Source organism: Triticum aestivum, chromosome 3B (genome assembly GCF_018294505.1).
Source record: "Triticum aestivum cultivar Chinese Spring chromosome 3B, IWGSC CS RefSeq v2.1, whole genome shotgun sequence".
NCBI classification, from domain to species: domain Eukaryota; kingdom Viridiplantae; phylum Streptophyta; class Magnoliopsida; order Poales; family Poaceae; genus Triticum; species Triticum aestivum.
This window is the reverse complement of record NC_057801.1, coordinates 368,258,305-368,282,682: the sequence shown is the minus strand read 5'-3', so window position 1 is coordinate 368,282,682 and position 24,378 is coordinate 368,258,305. Positions and strand designations below refer to the sequence as shown.

General features: G+C 47.0%; 1 protein-coding gene across 6 annotated transcripts; it reads left to right on the top strand.

Moving 5' to 3' along the window:
• Positions 1-1,268: 1,268 nt before the first annotated feature.
• Positions 1,269-24,039, top strand: LOC123069933 (probable protein phosphatase 2C 5). 6 transcript variants are annotated; one of them, XM_044492915.1, is made up of 12 exons: positions 1,269-1,759; positions 1,847-1,975; positions 2,631-2,733; positions 2,846-2,959; positions 10,880-10,936; positions 21,387-21,466; positions 21,576-21,629; positions 22,895-23,011; positions 23,144-23,198; positions 23,302-23,334; positions 23,460-23,506; positions 23,636-24,039. In XM_044492915.1, the coding sequence occupies exons 1-12, from the start codon at positions 1,440-1,442 to the stop codon at positions 23,760-23,762; spliced, it is 1,236 nt and encodes a 411-aa protein (XP_044348850.1). In that variant the 5' UTR covers positions 1,269-1,439; the 3' UTR covers positions 23,763-24,039. The 6 variants fall into 6 exon arrangements, with proteins under 6 accessions (XP_044348850.1, XP_044348848.1, XP_044348849.1 ...); XM_044492916.1 differs by having other exon boundaries at positions 1,271-1,759; positions 2,849-2,959; XM_044492913.1 differs by lacking the exon at positions 10,880-10,936 and having other exon boundaries at positions 2,846-3,034.
• The last annotated feature ends 339 nt before the right edge of the window (positions 24,040-24,378 follow it).

Below are 24,378 nucleotides of genomic sequence, written 5' to 3'. Positions count from 1 at the left end.
GAATATTGGACAAAACATAGAGAGGCAACATACATCATTAATAGCATTAGAAAAACCATAAAGTCGCCAACCCATTGCCCCATTTGTTGGGTGCCACACTATCCGACTCATCGACGCTGGCCTCGCAACTACGGGAACCTAGACGCCCTCGCAGCAGCGGAGTTGGACTGACCAACGTCACCGTATTGATGGCCCTCCCTCTTGTACCCATCGTCGGCCCCATGAGGCACTGAGATACAGGACACGCGTGAGCGGCTCTGGTCGGTAAAATCCGGAAAATTGATGGCCAGAAACACTAATTGTGTGAGATGACTGGGATTATGTCAGTTTATTGTCCTTTAGGTGTCTATGGTGCCCAAGGTTGCAGGGGCCATTTTGCGAAGAATCCGAGTAGCTCAGGCCATGCACTTTGCCCCGTTGGCATCTATGTGTCAGTACATGAGCGATTTGTACCTCAAGTCCACGCCCAGGGCAAGTTATTGTATCTCTGCTGTAGATTTTGTAAGTTCTTGTAAGAAAGTAAACCAACCTGCCAAGTTTTTTAGCATGAACACAATTACCTCGATTATTTTTTATCTTCGAACTATGTATTTTTGCTACCAACAAATGTTTAGTTATGTGTGACATTCACGTGTATGATGGACTTGCATGGATGTGCATGAGTTTGAGGGTTTGGATTTGAGGTGTGTGGCTGCCTGCCATGCTAAATGAGGAGCCGTTCGACGCCCGCGGGAGTATAGGGTGTCGGATTTGCCAAGTCCAGTAGTAAATATTGTAACTTTGTGTTCCTTGCAACTGGATATTGAAAGCGATCGCCTTAAGGCAGTAATGATGATCATTAGTAAAGAAGGCAACAAATCGAAGTACGTTCTTTTTGTCAAGGATATCAAAAGAAGCATGAAGGAACGAGATTATTGTATTACTCATATTGGCCGTAGCCAAAGTAAATCTAGTCATTTTACGGCAAATTTCAGTAGATCTGAGTGCGGTACTGTTGTTTTGCTTGGATCAGCCCCCAGGCTCTTTAAATGTTTTTGAACTTGATCGTAAACTTTGAGTTTTTGGAGTGGTACTGTTCTTTGGCTTGGATCAGCCCCCTGCATATTTGCAGTGTTGCACAAGAATTTATTTGCAAAAAAAAGAACTTTATCTGTGGCTTTATTTACAAAAGTCGGGCACAGTGGCTTTTCTCTAAAAAAAGATTATCTATCTTTGAAATCAAAGAAGCAAAATATTAAGCAGTGAGCGACCTGACCACCCAAGAGGCCAAGAGAGCGTCAGCCGCAGGCGCTATTCGCCGGGGAATCCACGGTGCCGCTCGCCTCTTATCCCTCCAAAGTCCAAATCCAAACTCGAGAGAGGAGAAAATCGAACGCGAGGAATAATTTCTCAATCGAATAAGTATATCTCGAGAAATAAAAATAAAAATATCACACCGTATGGCGCTGCTGAGCCCGCGTGTTCCGCGGCTGCCGCTCGCCGCCCACTCCGCCGGCGCCGGCGCCGGATCCCTCCGGTGCTGCGGCCGGGTTGCTGCCTCCGCTGCGCGATGCCAAGTGACGGCGTCGGGAAGCGTGGCGGCGGGCTCCTCGTCGTCGTCGGAGCTGGAGGCCATCCGGTGGGGCAGCGCCAAGCTGCAGGGAGCTCGCGAGGAGATGGAGGACGAGGTCGTCCTCCGCCCCGACTCCCTCCTCCACGGCTTCTCCTTCGCCGCCGTCCTCGACGGCCACGCCGGTTTCTCCACCGTCCAGTTCCTGAGGCACGCACGCACCGATCATCTCTTCCTTGAGCTGCAGTGTCGCACGTTTCACGGCCACTTGACCCGATTTTTTTGTGTGTGTTGCAGGGACGAGTTGTTCAAGGAATGCGCGGCCGCGTTGGACGGGGGCGCGGTGCTTAACACCAAGAATCTCGAGGCCATCACGGACTCGATCAGGCGTGCCTTTGCCACCATGGACGCCAACCTCTCCACCTGGTCAGGCTCTGTAGGATCATTTACCCATTTTAATGGATACAGTCCCCGCATGCCACTGACAGGAAGATCAGTTCACTATGTTTTTTTTCTTCCGTAAAGAACATGCCACTGGATAATAGTTTTATGAGCAAAAGGTGCTTGAGTTTCCTACTTCCCTTCATGCCATTCCATAAACTGCCTGTTAGTACAGGCTCCATTATGTGTGAAAAGACCATTTTGCTCCTGCATTGCAGATTTGATGCAGTTCCCTCCATGATATGCTAAGCATACAATAGTTCTCTCTATACTACTTTTATCGTGCTATGCCATATTCATAGTGGACGTTTTCTTTTTTTCATTTCTTCGAGCAACGATTTCTCATCAAAGGTTTTTTTAATTATATGTTTTTGGGAAAACAGCAACTTTTATGTGACTTAACAGAGCTCTTCCAAACGGAGGATAACACAACAGCATGAAGGGGATTCAAAACTGTTATCCATTGGCATGTCTTTGTATGTGGTCTAGAGGGAATTGATCTACTTACCTGTGGCATGTAGGGAATTCTCTCATTTCCTTGCATAGCTGTGTTTTGGAGGCTTCCTTGTCCAGTTTCTTACATAGCTATGGAAGTTTTTAGTTCTGACATTTTACAAGCTTCTTTGTTCCTTCTTCATAGGCTTCAGCAAATGGATAAGGAAGACGACTCTGGTGCCACGGCCACGGCCTTGTTTCTGAGGAACGATGTCCTTGTTGTCTCGCACATTGGTGACTCCTGCTTGGTAGTAGCATTTTTAGCAATGTGACATTCAAACTTTATTCTAGGTTGACGTTTAATTGTCTGAAAACTTTTTGTTGGTTGGTGATAATAAGATGGCCGACGATTTTGATTAGCAGGTCATATCGCGTGGTGGAAGACCTCAATCTCTGACAAATTTTCATCGACCATACGGGAACAACAAAACATCCCTTGAAGAGGTCAAGCGGATTAGGGCAGCAGGTGGATGGGTGTGTTTCCTCTTCCATAGTTCTGCTGAATTGCCTTACCTGAACTACCTGGTTCTAATTTTACATAATGGAAGGGCAAGTCTCGTGGCCTCTGATGAACTACTGTAGTTGTACCCTTAAAAGTATCAGGATGCTCTGTGAATATGGGCCGCTTTACCATGACGTTCTCTTAATTCTTTACTCCCACACACAAATAAACATGCTCCTTTTGTCATATAAATTGTTATCTGTTTACCGTATATGGGCAACAATCAACACAAAAGTCCTGCTGAAAATCTAGCACATCTAGGAAACTCCTACATTTTGTTGGCAGCCTCATGTTTGTGGTGTAGGGGTACACTGCAAGTTTGAGAGATTTTTTCAAGTTGTTTTTTTAGAGTAGCCTTTATTGAGAAGTTACATCTGTTATGAAGTGAGCCTATATTCCATCGGGCCAACAGGCCAGCACATATACATGAAGGGAAATAAGCAAAGAAGCCCCTATACAATATGATAACTACACACACAGCACAACCCTGTTCTAACACCCCCCTCAAACTCAAGGGGGATCTTGGACACATACTGAGCTTTCGTCAGAAAATCAGCAAGCTGAAGCTCCGAGGGCACATGCCACAATTCTGTCTTGCACCTGAGAACGCGTGTAGGAGGCATCAACACCGATGTGCTTGGTGAGCTCATGCTTAACAGGATCACGGGCAATGCTGAGTGCCCAGTGCTGTCGGAGAGCAGAGGGGTCGGTGCAGCAGTGGAAACACCAAAATCCCGAAGAAGCCATCGTAGCCAAGTAATTTCTGCAGTCTCGCAGCTCAGCCTCAGCACTGGAGCGAGATACAACAGTCTGCTTCTTGGTCTTCCAGGCAATCAGGGAGGAGCCAAGAAAAACACAATAGGCAGAGAGAGAGCGTCAGTGGGATCGCTGGCCCAGGTAGCATCACAGTAGGCCTGAAGCTGAAGAGAGCTGGAGCGAGGGAAGAATAAGCGACGAGTCATGGTACCACGAAGGTAACGAAGAACACGAAGGTGACTGTAGTGAAGTTGAGTGGGAGCAGAGACAAACTGACTCAGAATGTGCACAACATAAGAAATGTCAGGACGACTGATGCCTAGATAGACAAGGCTCCCAACAAGATGGCGGTAGCGTGTGGGATCTGCAAGGGGTTCACCCTCACCTTGACGAAGATGGAGACCAAACTCCATAGGAGTGTCAACTGTGCGCTGATCAGTAAGGCATGCACGAGTGAGAAGATCTTGGATGTACTTCTCTTGAGAGAGATAAATACCCTCAGGGGAAGAAATGATCTCAAGTCCAAGAAAGTAGTGAAGAGAACCCAAATCAGTCATCAAGAATTGCTCATGTAGACGTTTCTTCACAAAATCAATGAATTGGTGGTCAGCCCCTGTGATAATCATGTCATCAATATAGAGTAGTAAAAGGTTCCTGCAGCTCACCATTCAAGAAGGCATTCTTGACATCTAATTGAGAGATGGACCACTGCCGAACAGCAGCAACAACCAAAAGAGTGCGAACAGTGGTCATGTGAGCAACAGAGCAAAAGTCTCATCATAGTCACGACCATACTCCTGCTGGAAGCCACGCGCAACAAGACGAGCTTTGTAGCGGACGAGAGAACCATCTGAATGTGTCCTAACCTTGTAGACCCATTTGCAAGTGATGGGTCTAACGCCTGTAGGCAGGGGTACAAGGTCTCACGTGCCTGTGCGCTCAAGAGCATGAATTTCCTCTGCCATAGCATGCTGCCATTCAGAATGAGCAGCAGCCTCACGATACGTAGACGGCTCAACAAGAGTGGTAGCAGCAGCAACATAGTACGCATGGGGCTGGAGAGTGTGGCGATCACGCAGATTATACCGAGGAGCAGGAGGGGTAGGTGGTTCTGAAGGAATGAGACCCAACAGGAAAGGAGTGGAAGTGGAAGTGGGTGCATCCGAGGGAGAAGGGTTGTAGGACCTTGAAGTATGTCTAGAGGGGGGGGGGTGATTAGACTACTTGATCAATTAAAAACTTAACATTTTCCCGATTTTAGAGTTTGACAGATTTTAGTTATCTTTGAACAAGTCAAGCAATCTTCACACAATTCAAGCAAGCATGCAAAGAGTATATGAGCAGCGGAAATTAAAGCATGCAACTTGCAAGAATGTAAAGGGAAGGGTTTGGAGGATTCAAACGCAATTGGAGACACGGATGTTTTTGTCGTGGTTCCGATAGGTGGTGCTATCGTACATCCACGTTGATGGAGACTTCAACCCACGAAGGGTAACGGTTGCGCGAGTCCACGGAGGGCTCCACCCACGAAGGGTCCACGAAGAAGCAACCTTGTCTATCCCACCATGGCCGTCGCCCACGAAGGACTTGCCTCACTAGCGGTAGATCTTCACGAAGTAGGCGATCTCCTTGCCCTTACAAACTCCTTGGTTCAACTCCACAATCTTGTCGGAGGCTCCCAAGTGACACCTAGCCAATCTAGGAGACACCACTCTCCAAGAAGTAACAAATGGTGCGTTGATGATGAACTCCTTGCTCTTGTGCTTCAAATGATAGTCTCCCCAACACTCAACTCTCTCTCATAGGATTTGGATCTGGTGGAAAGAAGATTTGAGTGGAAAGCAACTTGGGGAAGGCTAGAGATCAAGATTCATATGGTAGGAATGGAATATCTTGGCCTCAACACATGAGTAGGTGGTTCTCTCTCAGAACTGGTAAGTTGGAAGTGTAGGTTTGTTCTGATGGCTCTCTCCACGAATGAAGAGGAGGTGGAGGGGTATATATAGCCTCCACACAAAATCTAACCGTTACACACAATTTACCAAACTCGGTGGGACCGAATCAACAAACTCGGTCGGCCCGATTCAGTAAACCTAGTGACTGTTAGGATTTTCAGTGGGACCGACATGCAACTCGGTAGGACCGATATGGTTAGGGTTAGGGCATAATGTAATCTCGGTGAGACCGATTACACAAACTCGGTGAGACCGATTTTGGTAATTAGCTAACCAGAGAGTTGGTCAGGTAAACTCGGTGGGACCGATTCGCTCTTTTCGGTGAGACCGAAATGTTACGAAAGGGAAACAGAGAGTTTACATTGCAATCTCGGTGGGACCGATCGCTCACTTCGGTTAGACCGAAACGTTACTAAGGGAAACAGAGAGATTACAATCCCATCTCGGTGAGACCGAGATCCCTATCGGTGAGACCGATTTGCCTAGGGTTTGTGGCAGTGGCTATGACATTTGAACTCGGTGGCGCCGGATAGAAAGAATCGGTGGGACCGATTTTGACTTTGGGTTTAGGTCATATGTGGATGTGAGAAAGTAGTTGAGGGTTTTTGGAGCATATCACTAAGCACTTGAAGCAAGAGGCTCATTAAGCAACACCTCATCCCTCCTTGATAGTATTGGCTTTTCCTATAGACTCAATGTGATCTTGGATCACTAAAATGTAAAATGTAGAGTCTTGAGCTTTTGAGCTTGAGCCAATCCTTTGTCCTTAATATTTTGAGGGATCCACTTTCATCATCCATGCCATGCCATTCATTGAGCTTTCCTGAAATATTTGTCTTGGAATAGCATTAGCTCAATGAGCTATATGTTGTTATGAATTACCAAAACCACCTAGGGATAGTTGCACTTTCAATCTCCCCCTTTTTGGTAATTGATGACAACATATAGATCAAAGCTTCGACAAATGATAATAAGATTGAAAAACATCGTCGCTTTGAGAAGTATGTGATAAGCAAGAGCTCCCCCTAAATTTGTGCATAGTTTAAGATTTGCTTTGGACTGCAAATGCACAAGGAATTAGGCTCATGGGTTACTCTTCCATGTCACATACATCTTGGTGGAGCGCTCAAAATAATAAAGATTGAATACATGCACTCATCACCAAGCAAAGTGAATGATCATATAAGGATAAGTAAGATAATGTCATCCAACAAGCATAAATGTAGCATATGATCAACACATGATCATCAAGTATCACACAGACATAGAGTATCTCAAACAAGCAAATAAAGTTTAACCACCAAAGCAAGAGAGAACAAAAAGCAACACTCTCTCTCGAAGCCTATGATCTATACATTTTTCTCCCCCTTTGGCAACAAGTTACCAAAAAGTTCATAGAAAATGCATAGTACTAGATCGACTCTCAGGCTTGATCTTCAGGTGGTGGTGTAGATAGAACGCCAAGGACGAAAGCATCAGTTGATGTAGATGGAGCTGGAGGTGTGGGTGCTGAAGCTGGTTGCATTGGAGCTGTAGGAGCTGTAGCTGGTGCAGATGAAGTGGCTCTGGTGTCTGTCACTGGCACTGCAGCTGATCTCTGAGCTCTAGGCACTCTGGCAAATGCATCTGTGGTTGTCTTGCCCTTCCTCTCCTCCATGTCATCCTGAAGCTGCTCAACAACAGACTGGATCTCAGTCACCTTCACATCTAAATTGTAGAACTTCTGCTCCATGATCCTCTCCAGGCTCTCCTGGTTTTGAGTCAAGGTGGCCAGCCCCTTCTCAATCCTCAGAGTGGATGCAATCAAGTAGCCTAGTTGATCCTGTTTGCTTTTCAGAAAGTACTGAGATGCCTCTTCCATTGTTGGCATCTTGGTAGCCTTCTCTGTCCTTGCCTTCTCCTTCTTGGCTTGAGCATGCACAGAAGATGGTTCATCTTCATCCATAACCACTTGGTTGTCCTCAAATTCTGGATAGATAGCAAAATGTTCCTTGTCCAGCAAGTATGTGCCTGTGCCCATCTTGGAGTTAATCAGCTCCTGAATCTGTGGGGCATACCCACAACTTCTCTTCTGGTCTGCTGCTGTCCTCTTGATAGTCTCAACAATGAGGCTCATGACCTTGAATTTCTGTGGCACATCAAACAAGTGTAGCAAGTTTATAGCATGGCCTCTTATCATGTTGTGGTCACCTGACTTGGGCAATAGAGTATGCCTGAGGATCCAGTTGATCGTTGGGAGTCCTGACAGAAGATAATGTCATATCCAAATTTATGTGTCTCAACTGCAGCATCTGGGATCTCCTTGTACATATGAGCCATGGAATTGTGATCCATCTTCTTCTTGGCATAGACATCCAAGTCATCTTCCTGCTCCTTGGGTGCATTGATCAGATTTGCCCATTCCTCAATAGTTGATTGGTACCTTGTACCTTCAGACATCCACACTATCCTGCCATCTGGGTAGAAATGTGTTGTGGAGTAGAATTGCATAATGAGCTCATCATTCCACTTTGTGAGCTTCTGCCCAACAAAGTCTGCAACTCCACAAGCAATGAAACTGTCTTGCACTCCAGAATAGTGTTCCTCATTCTCTTTCATGTAGGTTCAGTCGACCCACCTCATGTCACAAACTATAGGCTTCTTGTCCAACAACACTGTCTCATAGAAATCCTGCTGTTCCTTAGTTTGGAACCTGTAGTCAACATCAGTCCTTCTCCTGATAGCATAGGGATCAGACAACCTCCACTGTCTGAGTCCTGCATCCTTTCTCAGCTTCATGTTCTCAGCCACAGGATGAGCATCATTGTGGTCTGGAATCTTTGGCTTCAGCTTTCTCAACACATGCTCTTCATCTTCTTCTTCCTCGGCAACAGTTTCAGGCACTGGGGCCTTGTTCTTCTCAGCAGCTGGTATACTCCTGGTATTCCTCTTAGGTGCATTCTTGGGCTTTGAGGCAGCTTTGGGTGCTTCTTTGGGCTTTGATGCTGCAGCCCCTGACCTTATAGCATCATGCATCAGCTTTTGTGTCTTGGGTGCTGGTGCAGCAACCTCTTCTTCCTCCTCCTCAGAGTCTCTCCTCATAGAGGGATTGCCAAGAACTTTGGCAGTAGTGGTTCTGACTTTTTTTTTTGTCTTGACCAGCAGCTTCATCTTCTGACTCAATAGTAAACTTCATGGTTTCTCCAGTGGCAACCTTTCTGGGTTTAGAAGTGGGAATCCTTCTTGCAGGTGCCTCTTTGGGATCAGGTTTTTCAGGTACTAGTGTTGATCCTCTGACCTTCAGCATAGGTGTCCTCTTGGCAGGGACCTTCCTATTAAGTCCAGGCTTTGTGTTCTTTGCCGAGCCATACTTCTTTTTGAGCACTACCTTCTTGGAAGTAGCCTCATCTTTAGCTGCCACATAGTCCTCATCCTCAGAGTCCGAGGTTCTCTTCCTTCTGGCTCTTGTGGCTGCTTTTAGGCAAATTGCTAGGAGTGCTTCTGCTGCCATCATCTGAAGTGCTAGAGGGACTAGTGCCCTCACTCATGTGAATCTGCTCTTCTTCCCTGTTCTGACTATCACTTTGGTCTGACATGCTGAATACACTGACTGCCGACCCTGTGAATAGTTATAGATGAGATAGAGTGGATGAGCATCACAAAATGCAGAGATTTTTGCAAAAGAATGATTCAAGAACTTAGTTTTAGTTTCCCACAGAAAGCATTTCGAATCAACCGATTTTCAAACTCGGTGATACTGAAACAGTTTTGGAACCTAAATTAGCGATCTCGGTCAGACCGAGTCACAGTTCGGTGGCACCGAGACTGCTGGGGTTTCACAAAGTTCTAAAATCGGTCACACCGATTAGCAATTCTCGGCCAGACCGAGAGTTACTGGTGCAATGGCTTTAGCCGAATCGGTGAGACTGAGTTTTTCAACTCGGTGGGTCCGAGATGGTTTCGGCGGAAACCTAACCCTAAATTTTCAAATCGCATCTATTCTAAGGATTGTTTTGACTAGATAGAGGTGTTTCAATCGTGGCAAGAATCATAATGAACACAATGTGCTAAGAATCAGACGAGGATAGCACTGTGATCGAGTTCATACCCTAGTTCGGCGATGAACTCGCTACGGCGGCAACGACGGAGATGAAATCCGTTGACGGCGGCGGAGACCAGCGACAGGAGGCGGCTGGTGACGAAGTCGACGATCCGGAGACCTAGAAGGCAGAGCGAGCTATGCGCGGGCGAAGAGGTTTGGAGAAAGCTTTCCAAATTTTTGCCGGTGTGAATATATAGCCCGACACCGTCGGTGTGACCGAGTGGAATGACTCAGTGGCACCGAGATGCATAACTGTTGACAGTTACAGCAACTCGGTGTGACCGAAAAGTTCAAATCGGTTGCATCGAGATTGAAAACCTAGATCGACTTAGTGATCTCGGTATGACCGAAATGGAAGAATCGGTCAGACCGAAAAGCACAAAGAAGTTTTGGAGGTTTAAGTTTATGACGAATCGGGGACTCCGAGTGCTCCTCACACAGAGTGGTTTGAATCTGACTTGATCAAATTTTGTGATGTAGCATGAATAGAGTTTGAGACGAGAAAAGCATAGATAGCTAGAGAAGGTTCTTAGGCATTCTTGTCCATCCACTTGGCCAAAGAAAAAGAAACCAGTCAATCAAAACAACAAGTGGATGTCCTCAAATGAGTAAAATATGCAACCAACATGCTCACACAATAAAATGGCAAATGAAATATGTGGCAAAGCATGCACAACCAATTCTAGCATCTATCAAATAATTGGCGATGACTAGTCATCTATGCCTTACTCGCCTTACGAAGCCTTTTATCCCAAACAAGTTGGGGTAGGCTAGATATGAAAACCTTTCACGAGGACTTCCCAGGAGGTCACCCATCCTAGTACTACTCTCGCCCAAATGGGTTTCATACCCAAAAGACTGGCTAGTTTTTACGTTGGCTCGAGTATATTGACTTAGGAGTCAAATGAGAACATTTGATCATATGTCATACTCATTGATTAAGCTCAAGTGGGGTTACCATTTTTACATAATGCATTGATGTGTTCACATCATTAGAGTTGCTTTGACTCAATTTTTAGAGTTAAGCTCCCCCTAAATGTGAGATCCCCCTTTAGAGGGATGAACTAACCTTGGGTTTTGTCGATGATGACTTCATGTAGGTGTTGAAGATGTGGATGCTCAATGTTGATGTAGATCATTTGGAGCAATCCTTTGAAGTGAGTTGCACTTTCAATACCTACATGGGTTAGTCCCACAAGGAACAAACAAGAATATCCATAGACATAGAGTGATGCACACACAAATGATGTCCATAAAAACATTAGGTTACCTTGTCCCTTGCCTTACCAACATGAGGGTTTGTGACTCCTTGAACTAGTGCAAGATATGGAAGTTGATTGCACTTGTCCTTGCCATAATGATATGAGTGAAGAATGTTGGCGGAGTCACCCTCAAGAACACTCTAGTTCTTCTTCTTCGGGATCCACATCATCTTGATGGGAATCCTTGGAGTTGTAGTTGTACTTGATGAAGTAGAACTTGACGTAGTCTTGGGAACCCACTTGACCAAGGCCTTAGGTGCTTCTTCAAATGCATCAATCTCCTCTTGAAGCTTGTCCTTGCCTTTGTTCTTGTGGTCTTGTGGTGGAAGATCATCTTGTGCTTGTGTTCCCTTGAAGGAAGTAGGATCATACTTCTCTTGTTGAGGAACAAACTTCGTCTTGGGGTATTGATCTTCTTCCCACTCAACTCCATTGGCATTGAACTTTCGTTCAAAACCAACACCTTGATTCTTCCGGTGCCTTCCTTGCTTGCGTACAATTTCCTCGAATTGCTTACTCCCGGCAAGGCTCTTGTATACACCTTTCTCTATAATTCCCTTCAATAAGCTATTTTCTTGCTCAAGTGTAACTTGGCTAAGAGAATCATTAGTGGAATCAAGAGAACTACTAGAAGCAACAATATTGGATTTAGCATTATTATTGTTACTACTAGAGGAAGAATCTTTCTTGTTCTTGTTACTAGACTTGACTTGAGGCATGTAAGTAGATAAGAGTAAACGCTTGGCAATGTAAGAAGAACTTTTCTTACGGAGATCATCATTGATTGCCTTTAAGAACTCATGCTCTTGCTCCAGATTGAGCTTTTCAAAGCGTAACTTCTCATGAGCCCTTAAAAGTTCTCGATGATCTTCGAAGATAGTTTCATGAGCTAACTTAAGAGTGTTTAGTTCTTTAGTTAGAAGCTCAATCTTCTCCTTATCATTGTCATTCGTTTTATCTTGATTAACATGATTAATTGACGTTTCATCATAGTATTCATTACTAGAGTTGTCAATAAGTAAATTATCATCACCTAGCAAGTCATCTTCATCACTATTAAAATCAACATACTCGGGGTGTGTTACCTTAGGACCTTTGGCCATGAAGCATCTTCCAATTCCTTCATTTGGTGAATCAAATATGTCGTAGGAGTTAGTTGACACAAGTGCTAGACCGGCAACACCTTCATCTTGAGTATATTCGGAGTCGGAGTGATAGCTTCTCTCGGAGTGATTGTCGGAGTCGGAGCCGGATACCCATTCACCAACATGAGCTTGATGTCTTCGTTTTGTGTAGCTCTTTGATGACTTGTCCTTCCTTTCCCAATCCTTACTTCTCCGTGAGGGTCCTCGTTCATAACGATCATCTCTACTCCTTCTCTCTCTACTTCTTCTTTTTGGAGAATCTTCTCTTCTTTTGTAGGGTGCCGTACACTCATGGAAATAGTGTCCGGGTCTCCCACAATTGTAGCAATTGCACTCTCGACTAGAAGATCTTTTGTCATTGTAGGACCTTGACTTAGAGCTTCTTTCTTTGCTTCTACTCTTGTAGAATTTGTTGAAGTTCTTTACCATTAAGCTTAATTCTTCATTGAAGGTTTGTTTCTCATTTGATGATGTGGAGGCTTCACATGAGGCTTTGTAAGCACCACTTGACTTGTTGTGAAGTTCCTCCTTATCCTTGAGTGACATCTCATGAGCAACAATTCTTCCAATGACTTCCGTTGGCTTGAGATCTTTGTAATTTGGCATCATTTGAATCAATGTGCACACGGTATCATACTTTCCATCCAATGCTCTTAGGATCTTCTTGATGATGAATCTGTCGGTCATCTCTTCACTTCCTAAGCCGGCAATCTCATTTGTGATAAGAGCAAGCCTAGAGTACATTAAAGCGACAACTTCACCATCCTTCATTTTGAACTTGTCAAGCTGACTTTGGAGCACATCCAACTTGGATTCCTTGACGGAGTCGGTACCTTCATGCATATTAAAGTATCCCAAATTTCCTTTGCATTCTCAAGACGGCTGATTTTGTTAAATTCTTCGGGGCACAAGCCATTGAAGAGTATATCACAAGCTTGAGCGTTGTATTGCAACATCTTCAATTCATCCGCACTAGCTTCACGGTTCGGCTCTCTCCCATCAAAGAATTCACCTTGCAAGCCAATACACACAATAGCCCAAACGGCGGGGTTATGTCCGAGAATATGCATTTTCATCTTATGCTTCCAACTAGCAAAATTAGTGCCATCAAAGTAAGGACCTCTACGGTGATAATTTCCCTCGCTAGACGCCATACTCTCCTAGGTTGTGAAACCAAGGCTATGACCACCAAAAGCTATGGAAATCAAAGCAAATGGAGACCAAAACTCTGATACCACTTGTAGGACCTTGAAGTAAGTCTAGAGGGGGGGGTGATTAGACTACTTGACCAATTAAAAACTTAACCTTTTCCCAATTTTAGAGTTTGGCAGATTTTAGCTATCTTAGGACAAGTCAAGCAATCATCACACAATTCAAGCAAGCATGCAAGAGTATATAGGCAGCGGAAATTAAAGCATGTAACTTGCAAGAAAGTAAAGGGAAGGGTTTGGAGGATTCAAACGCAATTGGAGACACGGATGTTTTTAGCGTGGTTCCGATAGGTGGTGCTATCGTACATCCACGTTGATGGAGACTTCAACCCACGAAGGGTAACGGCCGCGCGAGTCCACGGAGGGCTCCACCCACGAAGGGTCCACGAAGTAGCAACCTTGTCTATCCCACCATGGCCGTCGCCCACGAAGGACTTGCCTCACTAGCGGTAGATCTTCACGAAGTAGGCGATCTCCTTGCCCTTACAAACTCCTTGGTTCAACTCCACAATCTTGTCGGAGGCTCCCAAGTGACACCTAGCCAATCTAGGAGACACCACTCTCCAAGAAGTAACAAATGGTGCGTTGATGATGAACTCCTTGCTCTTGTGCTTCAAATGATAGTCTCCCCAACACTCAACTCTCTCTCATAGGATTTGGATCTGGTGGAAAAAGGGTTTGAGTGGAAAGCAACTTGGGGAAGGCTAGAGATCAAGATTCATATGGTAGGAATGGAATATCTTGGCCTCAACACATGAGTAGATGGTTCTCTCTCAGAAATGGTAAGTTGGAAGTGTAGGTTTAGTCTGATGGCTCTCTCCACAAATGAAGAGGAGGTGGAGGGGTATATATAGCCTCCACACAAAATCTAATCGTTACACACAATTTACCAAACTCGGTGGGACCGAATCGTTAAACTTGGTCGGACCGATTTAGTAAACCTAGTGACCGTTAGTGATTTTCGGTGGGACTGACATGCATCTCGGTGAGGCCGATTCGGTTAGGGTTAGGGCATAACGTAATCTCGGTAAGACCGATTACACAAACTCGGTAGGACCGATTTTGGTAATTAGCTAACCAGAGAGCTGGTCAGGTAAACTCGGTGGGACCGATCTGTTCTTTTCGGTGAGACCGAAATGTTACAAAAAGAAAACAGAGAGTTTACATTGCAATCTCGGTGGGACCGATCGCTCACTTCGGTTAGACCGAAACGTTACGAAGGGAAACAGAGAGATTGCAACCCCATCTCGGTGAGACCGAGATCCCTATCGGTAAGACCGATTTGCTTAGGGTTTGTGGCAGGGGCTATGACTTTTGGAATCGGTGGCGCCGGATAGAAAGAATCGGTGTGACCGATTTTGGCTTTAGGTTTAGGTCATTTGTGGATGTGGGAAAGTAGTTGAGGGTTTTTGGAGCATATCACTAAGCACTTGAAGCAAGAGGCTCATTAAGCAACACCTCATCCCTCCTTGATAGTATTGGCTTTTCCTATAGACTCAATGTGATCTTGGATCACTAAAATGTAAAATGTAGAGTCTTGAGCTTTTAAGCTTGAGCCAATCCTTTGTCCTTAATATTTTGAGAGATTCACTTTCATCATCCATGCCATGCCATTCATTGAGCTTTCCTGAAATATTTGTCTTGGAATAGCATTAGCTCAATGAGCTATATGTTGTTATGAATTACCAAAACCACCTAGGGATAGTTGCACTTTCAAGGGTGCTGAGCACGACGAGAGTAGACAAAAGGAAGCGGAGAGAGAGGGGAAGTGGAAGCTGGCGCATCAGAGGGAGAAGGGTGCTGAGCACGACGGGAGTAGGTAAAAGGAAAAGGAGAGAGAGTGGATGGCTCAACCCGAGTAGGAGAGTCAGGAATAGAAACCTCATCCTGTGTAAGCTGAAGCTCATGAGCAGACACAGGTGAAAGGCTAGGAGTGGACCTACCAGGTGACGATAAAGGTGAAGAATCAGGTAGAGTAAAAAAAGAGAGAGGCTCGACTAACGACTCGGTGGTGGCAGTAGAAGAATGACGAGGGTAGAAGGAGCGAGACTCATCAAAAGTGACATCTTTCGAGATTCTCAGTCTTCGAGCAATAGGGTCCCAGCAACGGTAACCTTTGTGCTCCAAACTGTAGCCAAGGAAAACACATTCGACAGATTGAGCAGTCAATTTGGTGCGCTCATGAGGGTGGAGAAGAACAAAACAGGCACAACCAAACAGGCGTAGACCACTATAATCAGCTGGACCATCACCTAGATGATCAACTGGTATCCCTTCCTGAAGAGCAACAGAAGGCTGAATATTAATGAGATAAACAGCGGTAGAGACAGCCTCAGCCCAAAAGTGCGGGGGAACAGCAGAAGATAAAAGAAGAGCCCGAGCAGTCTCAAGGACGTGACGATGTTTGCGTTTAACCACCCCATTTTGAGCATGGGCACCAGGACAGGAATACTGAGGAAGGGTACCCTGTTCAGCAAGGAAACCACGAAGCGCACGAGATAGGTACTCGCCAGTCGAATCAGCACGAAAAACTCGAACAGAGGAATCATACTGAGTGCGAACCATGGTAGCAAACGACTTGTAAATTTGAAGCACTTGACTACGAGATGACATAAAGTAGATCCAAGTGTGGCGAGAAAAATCATCAATGAAAATTATATAATATTTGTGACCCCCTTTCGAAACAATGGGGGCAGGACCCCATACATCAGAGTGAACATGTTCAAAAGGTCGTTGAGAAACAGAATTACTAGAGGGATAAGGAAGTTGTATCTGCTTGCCAAGCTTACAACCCATATATCTTCAAAAAAAAGCTTACAACCCATACAAGTTAGTGAACTATCACCAGATACAGACCCTAGAACACCACTCCTAACCAAAGAAGACAAGCGGGAGCCACAAATGTGACCCAATCGATGATGCCACTGAGCGAAGGATGTGGTGGAGGTGGCAGCTGAAGCAAAAGGGGTGGTGATGTCCGACTGGCTAGAGGACGCAGCGGAAGGAAGGCGCAGCCAATCGAGCTCCCAAAGGCGCTGAGAGTCATGGCGCCGAGGACCGATCCCAACCAGAGTCCCCGTACGACGATCCTGAACACAACAAGAGTCAGAATCCAGAATAACGCGACAACCCAAGTCAGTAAGTTGACCAACAGATAGAAGTTGCATAGTCAGTTTAGGAACATGAGAAACGGCAGGGACATGAAAAGAAGACATGGAAAGAGTCCCTCTTTGCGGCAACAGAAAGAGAAGTGCCATCTGCAGTCTGAACCGTAAGAGGAGAAGGCACAGAATTGACAGCACAAAGATGATCTCTGTGTGGTGTCATGTGGAAGGAGGCCCCAGAATCAAGAATCCAGGGCAAAGATGTACCTGACGAAGAGTGCGGTGGTGGACCAGACGTCTGACCAGCAGAACCAGCAGAACCTGAGGATGGTGCAGAAGCAGTAAGGCGGCGCAGCAAGGTGAGCATCTCCTGGTGAACCTTCTCAAGGGAGCCCTCACGAGAATTAGAGGAGCCTCCCGTGTCCTTTTGAGGACGGCCACCTCGGCGACCCTGTTTCCTCCTCTTGATGCACTCCGTGATCATGTGACCATCCTGCTTGCAGTAGTTGCAGAAAGCACTAGTGGAGGTTGCTGCCACCTGTGTAGAAGAGGGCACACCAGGCAGCGGTGGTGGAACGCGGGCAGCCAGGACTGCTGAAGAGGATGGCAATAAGCCCGTGCTTCGTAGGCGCGCCTCCTCAGATCGCACCTCAGCAAGGGCCTCCAGAGTAGAGAGCCGAGGATGGCGTGCCAATAGCTGAGCACGACTCTGCTCGAACTCCGGCCGGAGGCAAGTGAGGAAGTCGTAGAGGCGACGAACCTCCAGCTTAGCTTGTTGCTGCACACAACACTGACATCTGCGACAAACATCAGCTCCCAGAGAGTCCAATTGGCGCCACACCGCCGACATCTCCTTGTAGAAATCATCCACAGTAGCATCTCCCTGTTGTAGTTGTTGCTCTTGACGAACAACAACGAGATACATGGCATCCCTTGTAGACTCATAGCGATGACGAAGGTGCTCCCACATCTGATATGCAGTGGTAAGGGCCACCACATCCATGGTGAGATCAACATCCATGCTGTTCACCAAGATAGAAGAGGCTCGAGCATCATCATTTGTCCATTGCTTGTATAAGTGGAGTTGATTCTGATACTCTTCAGTGGCCTCTTCAAAAGCATCTAGCATCTCACGTTGCTTGGTTTCATCGGCATCAACAGGGAAGGCCAACTCAGCTGGAGGAGTGGGCAGCAGGGGACAAGGCAGAGCACCAGAGAGGTGCTCCCAGACCAGCTGGCCCCTCATGTGCAGCTTCATGTGCTGCACCCAATCCCTGTAGTTCTGTCCGTTGAAGATAACAGGACATCGTGGGACTGGGACAGCACCGGTGGTGGTGGAGGGCGCCATTCCAGCAGAGCAGCAGCAACAGCTCGTTGAAGACCAGGAGCAGCAGGAGGCACAGCTTGATGGCAGCAGCAGACCAGGAGGAGAAGAGCAGCAGCAGCCGCACGTTGAAGAGCAGCAGCAGCTCGTTGAAGAAGAGCAGCAGCAACAACAGAGAAGAGGAGCAGCAGCAGCAGCTCGTTGAAGAGCAGCAGCAACACGTTGAGGCGGCGGCGCCGGCGCCGGCCGGGAAGGACGGCGGCAGCAGCGGCCTGGAACGGTGGCGGCCTGGACCAGCAGGCGGCAGCAACTACCAGGAAGAAGAGGGGAGAGGCTTGATTGTTAGAAGGGAGAGAGAGGATTGGTGGAATAGTCTGTTGTATTGCTTGAGCCTCGTGGGCATATATATAGGAGTACATGGTCATCTTGGAGTACAAGTCAAGGCAGGAACAAATCCTAGGCTATCCTATGTTTCCTAAATAAACATTATACTCAACATCCCCCCGCAGTCACAACGGTAGCGACGCAGACGGTGAGACTGGAGAAGAATCCGAAGGCAAGCCGACGGACACCCCCCCACAGTCCTAACGGTCGATGCATCGCGGAGTCGTGGCTGGAGTGAAAACCGACGAGGTTGCTCAAGTAGGCGGTAGCCCTTTGTGCCGTTTGTCGATGTAGCCGAGAGCGTGGGTGGTGGAGCCGTGGTCGAGGTAGCCGTGCCAAGAATGACGTGGTCGATGTCGAGTCGGGGTGGCCGGTGTCGAGGAAGTCGCCGTGGAGCCGCGGGCGCAAGGGGGCGCCGAGTTAGCATGGGCGCAGTGGTGTCGAAGTAGTGGTGCGCCGGAAAGGAGATGTTGTTGACAATGCGTCACACCGGGTTTGCCAAGCCCGGGGACACATCGTAGACGAAGGCACACACCGATGTTGACAGCACTGGGTATGCGTAGACGGATGAAGACGAAGTTGACGAAGCGCCGCACCAGGCTTGCCAGGCCCGGGAACACATCGTGGACGAAGGCACGCGGCGGTGTTGCCAGCAACGGGCATGCGGAGACTAGGACCTGCACGAGCTGTACGCCATGTCGAAGAAGTCGAAGGGCCAACAAAGAAGAACTCGACGACGGTTGCAGCGTCCATCGGCGCGGGGCCAATGTCACCAACGGTGGTCGGAGTAGACGAAGTGGTCGGGGTAGATGACGGCGACGCTGACGACGGGTTGGTGCTGGATGAAGACGAAGGAGGTGGACGGGCGGTTGCAGAGGCTACGGGGTAGCGGCGGCGGCGGCCAAAGAAAAGCGGTGGCGGCAGCCTGACGGCGGCGGTGCTCGTAGTAGGCGGAAAACCTTGACAACGTGACGAAGACTGGCGCGGATGGTGGCGTTTCCGCGCCAAGGGAGACGGCGCGGCGCATACCACGGGAGGTCGGCGCGCGGTGACGGCGGAGTGGACCGCGGGCCGCGGCGCTACGGCCCAAAGGGGCGACGCAGCGGCGGCAGGCAGGTCGGGGCGACGGCGGTAAGACCTCGGGGCGGCGGCGGAGACCGCGGGCCGCGGCGTGACAACCCGAAGGGGCGGCGCGGCGGAGGAGTGCGTGTCGGTGCAACCGCGGGGACGGCCTTGGGACGACTGCGTGGATAGCGTGCCACGCTCGCTACGGCCCGACGGGGCGACGCAGTGGCGGCGCGAGGGTCGGTGCGGCCACGGGGACGACCAGAAGCGGACGGCCTCAGGGCGGCGGTGAACCGCGGGCCGCGACACTACGGCCCAAAGGGGCGATGCAGCGGTGGCGCGGGTCGGTGCAACCGGGAGAAGAACCACGGGGCGGCGGCACTACGGCCCGACGGGGCGACGCAGCGGCAGCCCGTTGCTCGATCGGTGGAGGGACGCGCTGAACTCGGGGACGATCTTCACGGGACCTGCGGAGGCGCGCGCAACCGACGGGCCAGGTCAGTCGCACGGCGGAGATGAGGCGGATCGCGGCGGCGGGCGGGTGATCAATCCGATCGCGCGCGAGGTCGGGGACGCAGCTCGGTGGAGACGGGGTGGCGGCGGAGTCCGAGATGAAGCCGGCGACGACGGGCGGCAGGGCGGCTATGATTGGCCGCCGCATGGCGCGAGGCCGCCTGGTGGGGTGATGCAGGAGTCCCGGTCGGAGCAGGGCGGTGACGGCCGGCGTAGATCGACGGGCAGGCCGGCGCGCGAACCTTCGCCGCCGCATGACGCGAAGCCGCCGGGTTGGGGGCCGGCAGACGCGCGGACGACGCGCGAGGCCGCCGGGTCGGGGCGACCGGCGGGCAGACGCGCGGACGACGCGCGAGGCCGCCGGGTCGGTGAAGAAGCCGGCCGATCGCGCCGGGGTTGGAGTAGAGGCGCACGGGGTCGACGGCGGCGGTGGGCGACGCAAACCGATCAAGATTAGATCAAAAAACCAAAAAGAAACCGATGATCAAGATGACCGGCGGGATAGAGAAAACCCCGGAGCAAGGGCTCGGGGAAAAGACTCTATAGGGCAGCCGGCCAACACGGCCGGTGGACGAACCCTAGGTACGGGCAGCGCGGCCCCTGGCGGCGGTCATGGAGGCCGACCGGCCCAGGGGCGGCGCGCGGGTGCGGAAGCGGCGGCGGCTAGGGTTTAGAACCCGGAAACTGATACCATGTTAGAAGGGAGAGAGAGGATTGGTGGAATAGTCTGTTGTATTGCTTGAGCCTCGTGGGTATATATATAGGAGTACATGGTCATCTTGGAGTACAAGTCAAGGCAGGAACAAATCCTACGCTATCCTATGTTTCCTAAATAAACATTATACTCAACATTGATGAAGAGAGGAGCGGCGGCCGGCGGCGGCCGCGGCAGTGGCGGCGGCGACAAGAGGCGGCGGCGGCTGGGGAACCTAACCCTAGCTCTTATACCATGTTATGAAGTGAGCCTATATTCCATCATGCCAACATGCCAGCACATATACATGAAGAGAAATAAGCAAAGAAGCCTCTATACAATATGATAACTACACACACAGCATAGCCCTGTTCTAACAACGTCTACAATAGATAGACCACATGGCTAACGAATGCTGGTTGCCACAGGCTTGGTCTCCGACAAATCATGCCATTATTTTGCAGCATGATTTCTTCCACAACATTCTACTTTTTCCATTGGATAATACTTGCATATGCATGTCCTTGATATTCCAACAAAAATAGTCAATATTGCTATAGTTTTGCCCCTCTTGTAAATATTTGTGTATTGTTTGATTCATTTGGGGTCCTTGCATCTGTTTCCTGGTTGTGCCACTGAGTGCCTTCGCATTCTAAGTTAATGATCATAGATTAAGTCATTCTGCTTCCGTCAGAACTAAATATTGCAATAACTGCCATGTTCTCTTTCACTTGGGTGTCATCTTTATGTTGCTTTACAGATAATCAATTTTTTAGTATTAAGCAGCCATACTGTGTTTAGTTTCATATGCTGAGCTCTCTCTAATCAGTGCCTAAAACCTTCAACATGCTAGTCTCATACTTGTGGTGAGTCTTGTTTTAACAAACTCAAACATTATTTCGTAGATTCGTGATGGACGCGTATGTGGAGACATTTCTGTATCTCGTGCTTTTGGAGACATAAGATTTAAAACACGGAAGAATGAGTTCGTCTCTCCTACTCCCTGCTCTTTTACACACAATTAATCACTCCATCTGTCACATTATTCCCAAATAACATTCCTGCTATTTTTAACATCTCGTGGTGTTATGCAGGATGCTAGTAAAAGGAGTTAACGAAGGAAGATGGACTGAAAAATTCGTTTCACGGTATAGCGCTGAATAAAGTTATGTTCTTTGTTATTTTCTTAACTGCCTGTGTTTTCATTTCCTTGTTTTTGTATCAATAAATTAAATTCTCAAACAAACCAAGTTAGGCTTTTCTGAAACAATAAGGCTATTTGTTTTAGGAGTGTTTTTGCTTTCAATTATGTGCCAAAACTTTTTTGGGTGGAATATGTCCAAAAACACGCTCTTTCAGTAGTTTCTACTTTCATGCAAAGCTGAAACCTTTGTATACTGGTTTCATCTCTAAAGGGGGGGACTAGCAGTTGAATCCGTATCTATTAAGTGCACCTACTTTCAAACGACCTTACATTTTTTTCCACTGTTGACAAATATAACTGTGCTCCCTTTTCAATTTTTTCCTGGTGGATGAAATCTAATGTTTCCATAATTTGGCAGATTTGCTTGGAATTTTTTTTGGCTTCTATCTTGAACATGTAATTGCTCATTATTCAAAACCTCTCTCTACCATGCTTGATAGTAGTTGCTAATTAGCAGCTGAATCCGTATCTATTAAGTGCAGCTACTTTCCAACGACCTTCCATTTTTCTCCACTGTTGACAAATATAACTGTGCTTTTTTTTTTCTTTTCCTGGTGGATGAAATGTAGTGTTTCCAAAATTTGGCAGGTTTGCTTGTTTTTTTTTTGACTTCTATACGGCTCATTGTTCACAACCTCTTTCTTGAAGTTTCAATAAAAAAAACTCTTGCTTGAAGGTTTGCACGAGATTTTATAATAGCTCATCGTTTGTCGGACCACAGATGATTTGCTTATCTGAGGAGAGTAAGCTTTCTGTTGAAACATTCTTTTTTCGATCTGATAAAATATTTTATCTGCACCTTGAGTTCTTGTTATAACTGGAATGATCATTTTATGATCAGGGATTTGATGAAAATTTTCCATTATTATGGTTGAAAACTATCCTGAATTATATATTCTCAATAGTTATCTGCTTATCCCCACACATTTAATGTATATCCAACTTCTGTACATGCTTTTGGTTGCTACTGCACAGTATGAGATGACTGGTATAATAAGAAACGACATGTCCAATTGTGTACCTTAATATCCTACAACAAATTACACAGATAACATTACCATGTTAGATGGTGAATATTATAGTTTCAACCATAACTCTTGCCATGAAATATCATGTCGCCAAAGCTGAGCCTACTGTGGTTTACAGCACTTTTGGTAGATGGTGTACTGTACGTTAACTTTTTTTGATTATGCAACCTGTTACGTGCAGAATAAAATTTAAAGGGGATCTAATAATCTCTTCACCTGACGTATCTCTGGTGGAGCTTGGACCGGATGTGGAATTTGTTTTGGTAGCAACCGATGGTCTTTGGGATTACATTAAAAGGTAAATCCACGACATTTTTTGTTCTCCATGTTTTTAGTTGTACAGCCTTGAGTTTGTCATTTTCTCGACCTCGTAAAGAGCTTTAGTTATCTGTTTAACATAATGACCAATATAGCTGACTGTATTCTGCAGCACTGAAGCTGTAGCATTTGTCAGAGATCAACTATGTCAACATGGAGATGTCCAGGTATGCAGTCTCTCTCTGCTTAAATAAATGATACTCACTATATGCCTTTTACAGTACAGTACATTTTTGTATGCTTGCTTTTTTCTCATTTGGTTGTTTGTAGCGGGCCTGTGAGGCGCTTGGGGAGAAAGCTCTGGTATTGTTGTTTGCCACCTTCATATCTTCCATTCATTGTTTCCTTTCCACCTTTATATTCGGCGTTTATTAAACCTCATTACAATAAACTATGTTCTGATTTTCCTTTAAAAAAATTGATTACAGGATCGGCGGTCACAAGACAATATTAGCATAGTCATAGCTGACTTGGGGTACTGGTTCTTCAACCTTTTGACATGAAATTTGTTTATACCATTTTGTTATCCGTGGTCTTTCATGCCTAGCTTAATTGACCATCTCTTGGCTTATATTCCCACCATTTTTTTTTTCTTTCCTGGCAGGAGGACAAACTGGCAGGAGTTGCCCGTTCCAACGCCAAACGTGTTGTTGGAGCTAAGTCAAGCAGTTGCGACTGTAGGGGCTGTATCAGTAGGAATTTGGATTTCATCGCTTCTCACTTTGCAATAGGCCTAGTTAAGGTCGGGGGTGTACATTTTCACATCTTCGGCTCCAGCTGCAAATATATATGTATATCCTTATAGGTAATTAGTTTCCTGATTAAACTGTTCAGTGGTATCTGGACTGATGAAAAGAAGAAGAAAAACTTGTGCTCCAGCTGCTATCTGGCAGCGTACTAGGATAGGGACCTGTGAGACGCCCGTCTAAACTTTCCTTTTCTCTTTCCCGTTTTATTGGGGGATATAAAACCTTATATTTGGCACGCGACCGGCAACATTTGATACCATCACTCCTTTCTAAAATGAGGCACTTCTAAATTTTGCGGCACGATAATTTATTTTGTGATAGCATGAGCATGGTTGTATGCACTGTCTCTGTAAGTGGTCAGACACTGCACTGAACGGAATATCAACCTCTGTTCAAGGTGGTATTTTTTTTTAAACAAGGCAAAAGGCTTGCCATTTTCATTGAATAAGAAGAAGGTTTAAGAGTCTTGGCCAAAAGACCAGATTACAAGCATCACTCTTGCGACATTATATTACACAAATATTTCGCCCCGGCAAGGCACCACAGCGAAGCTTCCGCTTTGACGTGAGTCACAAGCACCCCGACCGGAATTGCCGTG

Coding starts and splice junctions, on each gene's coding strand:
- LOC123069933 (XM_044492913.1), top strand. CDS start 1,440: ATGGCGCTGCTGAGCCCGCGTGTTCCGCGGCTGCCGCTCGCCGCCCAC. Junction 1,976..2,630: donor GACGCCAACCTCTCCACCTG/GTCAGGCTCTGT, acceptor CCTTCTTCATAG/GCTTCAGCAAATGGATAAGG. Junction 2,734..2,845: donor ACATTGGTGACTCCTGCTTG/GTAGTAGCATTT, acceptor GATTTTGATTAG/CAGGTCATATCGCGTGGTGG.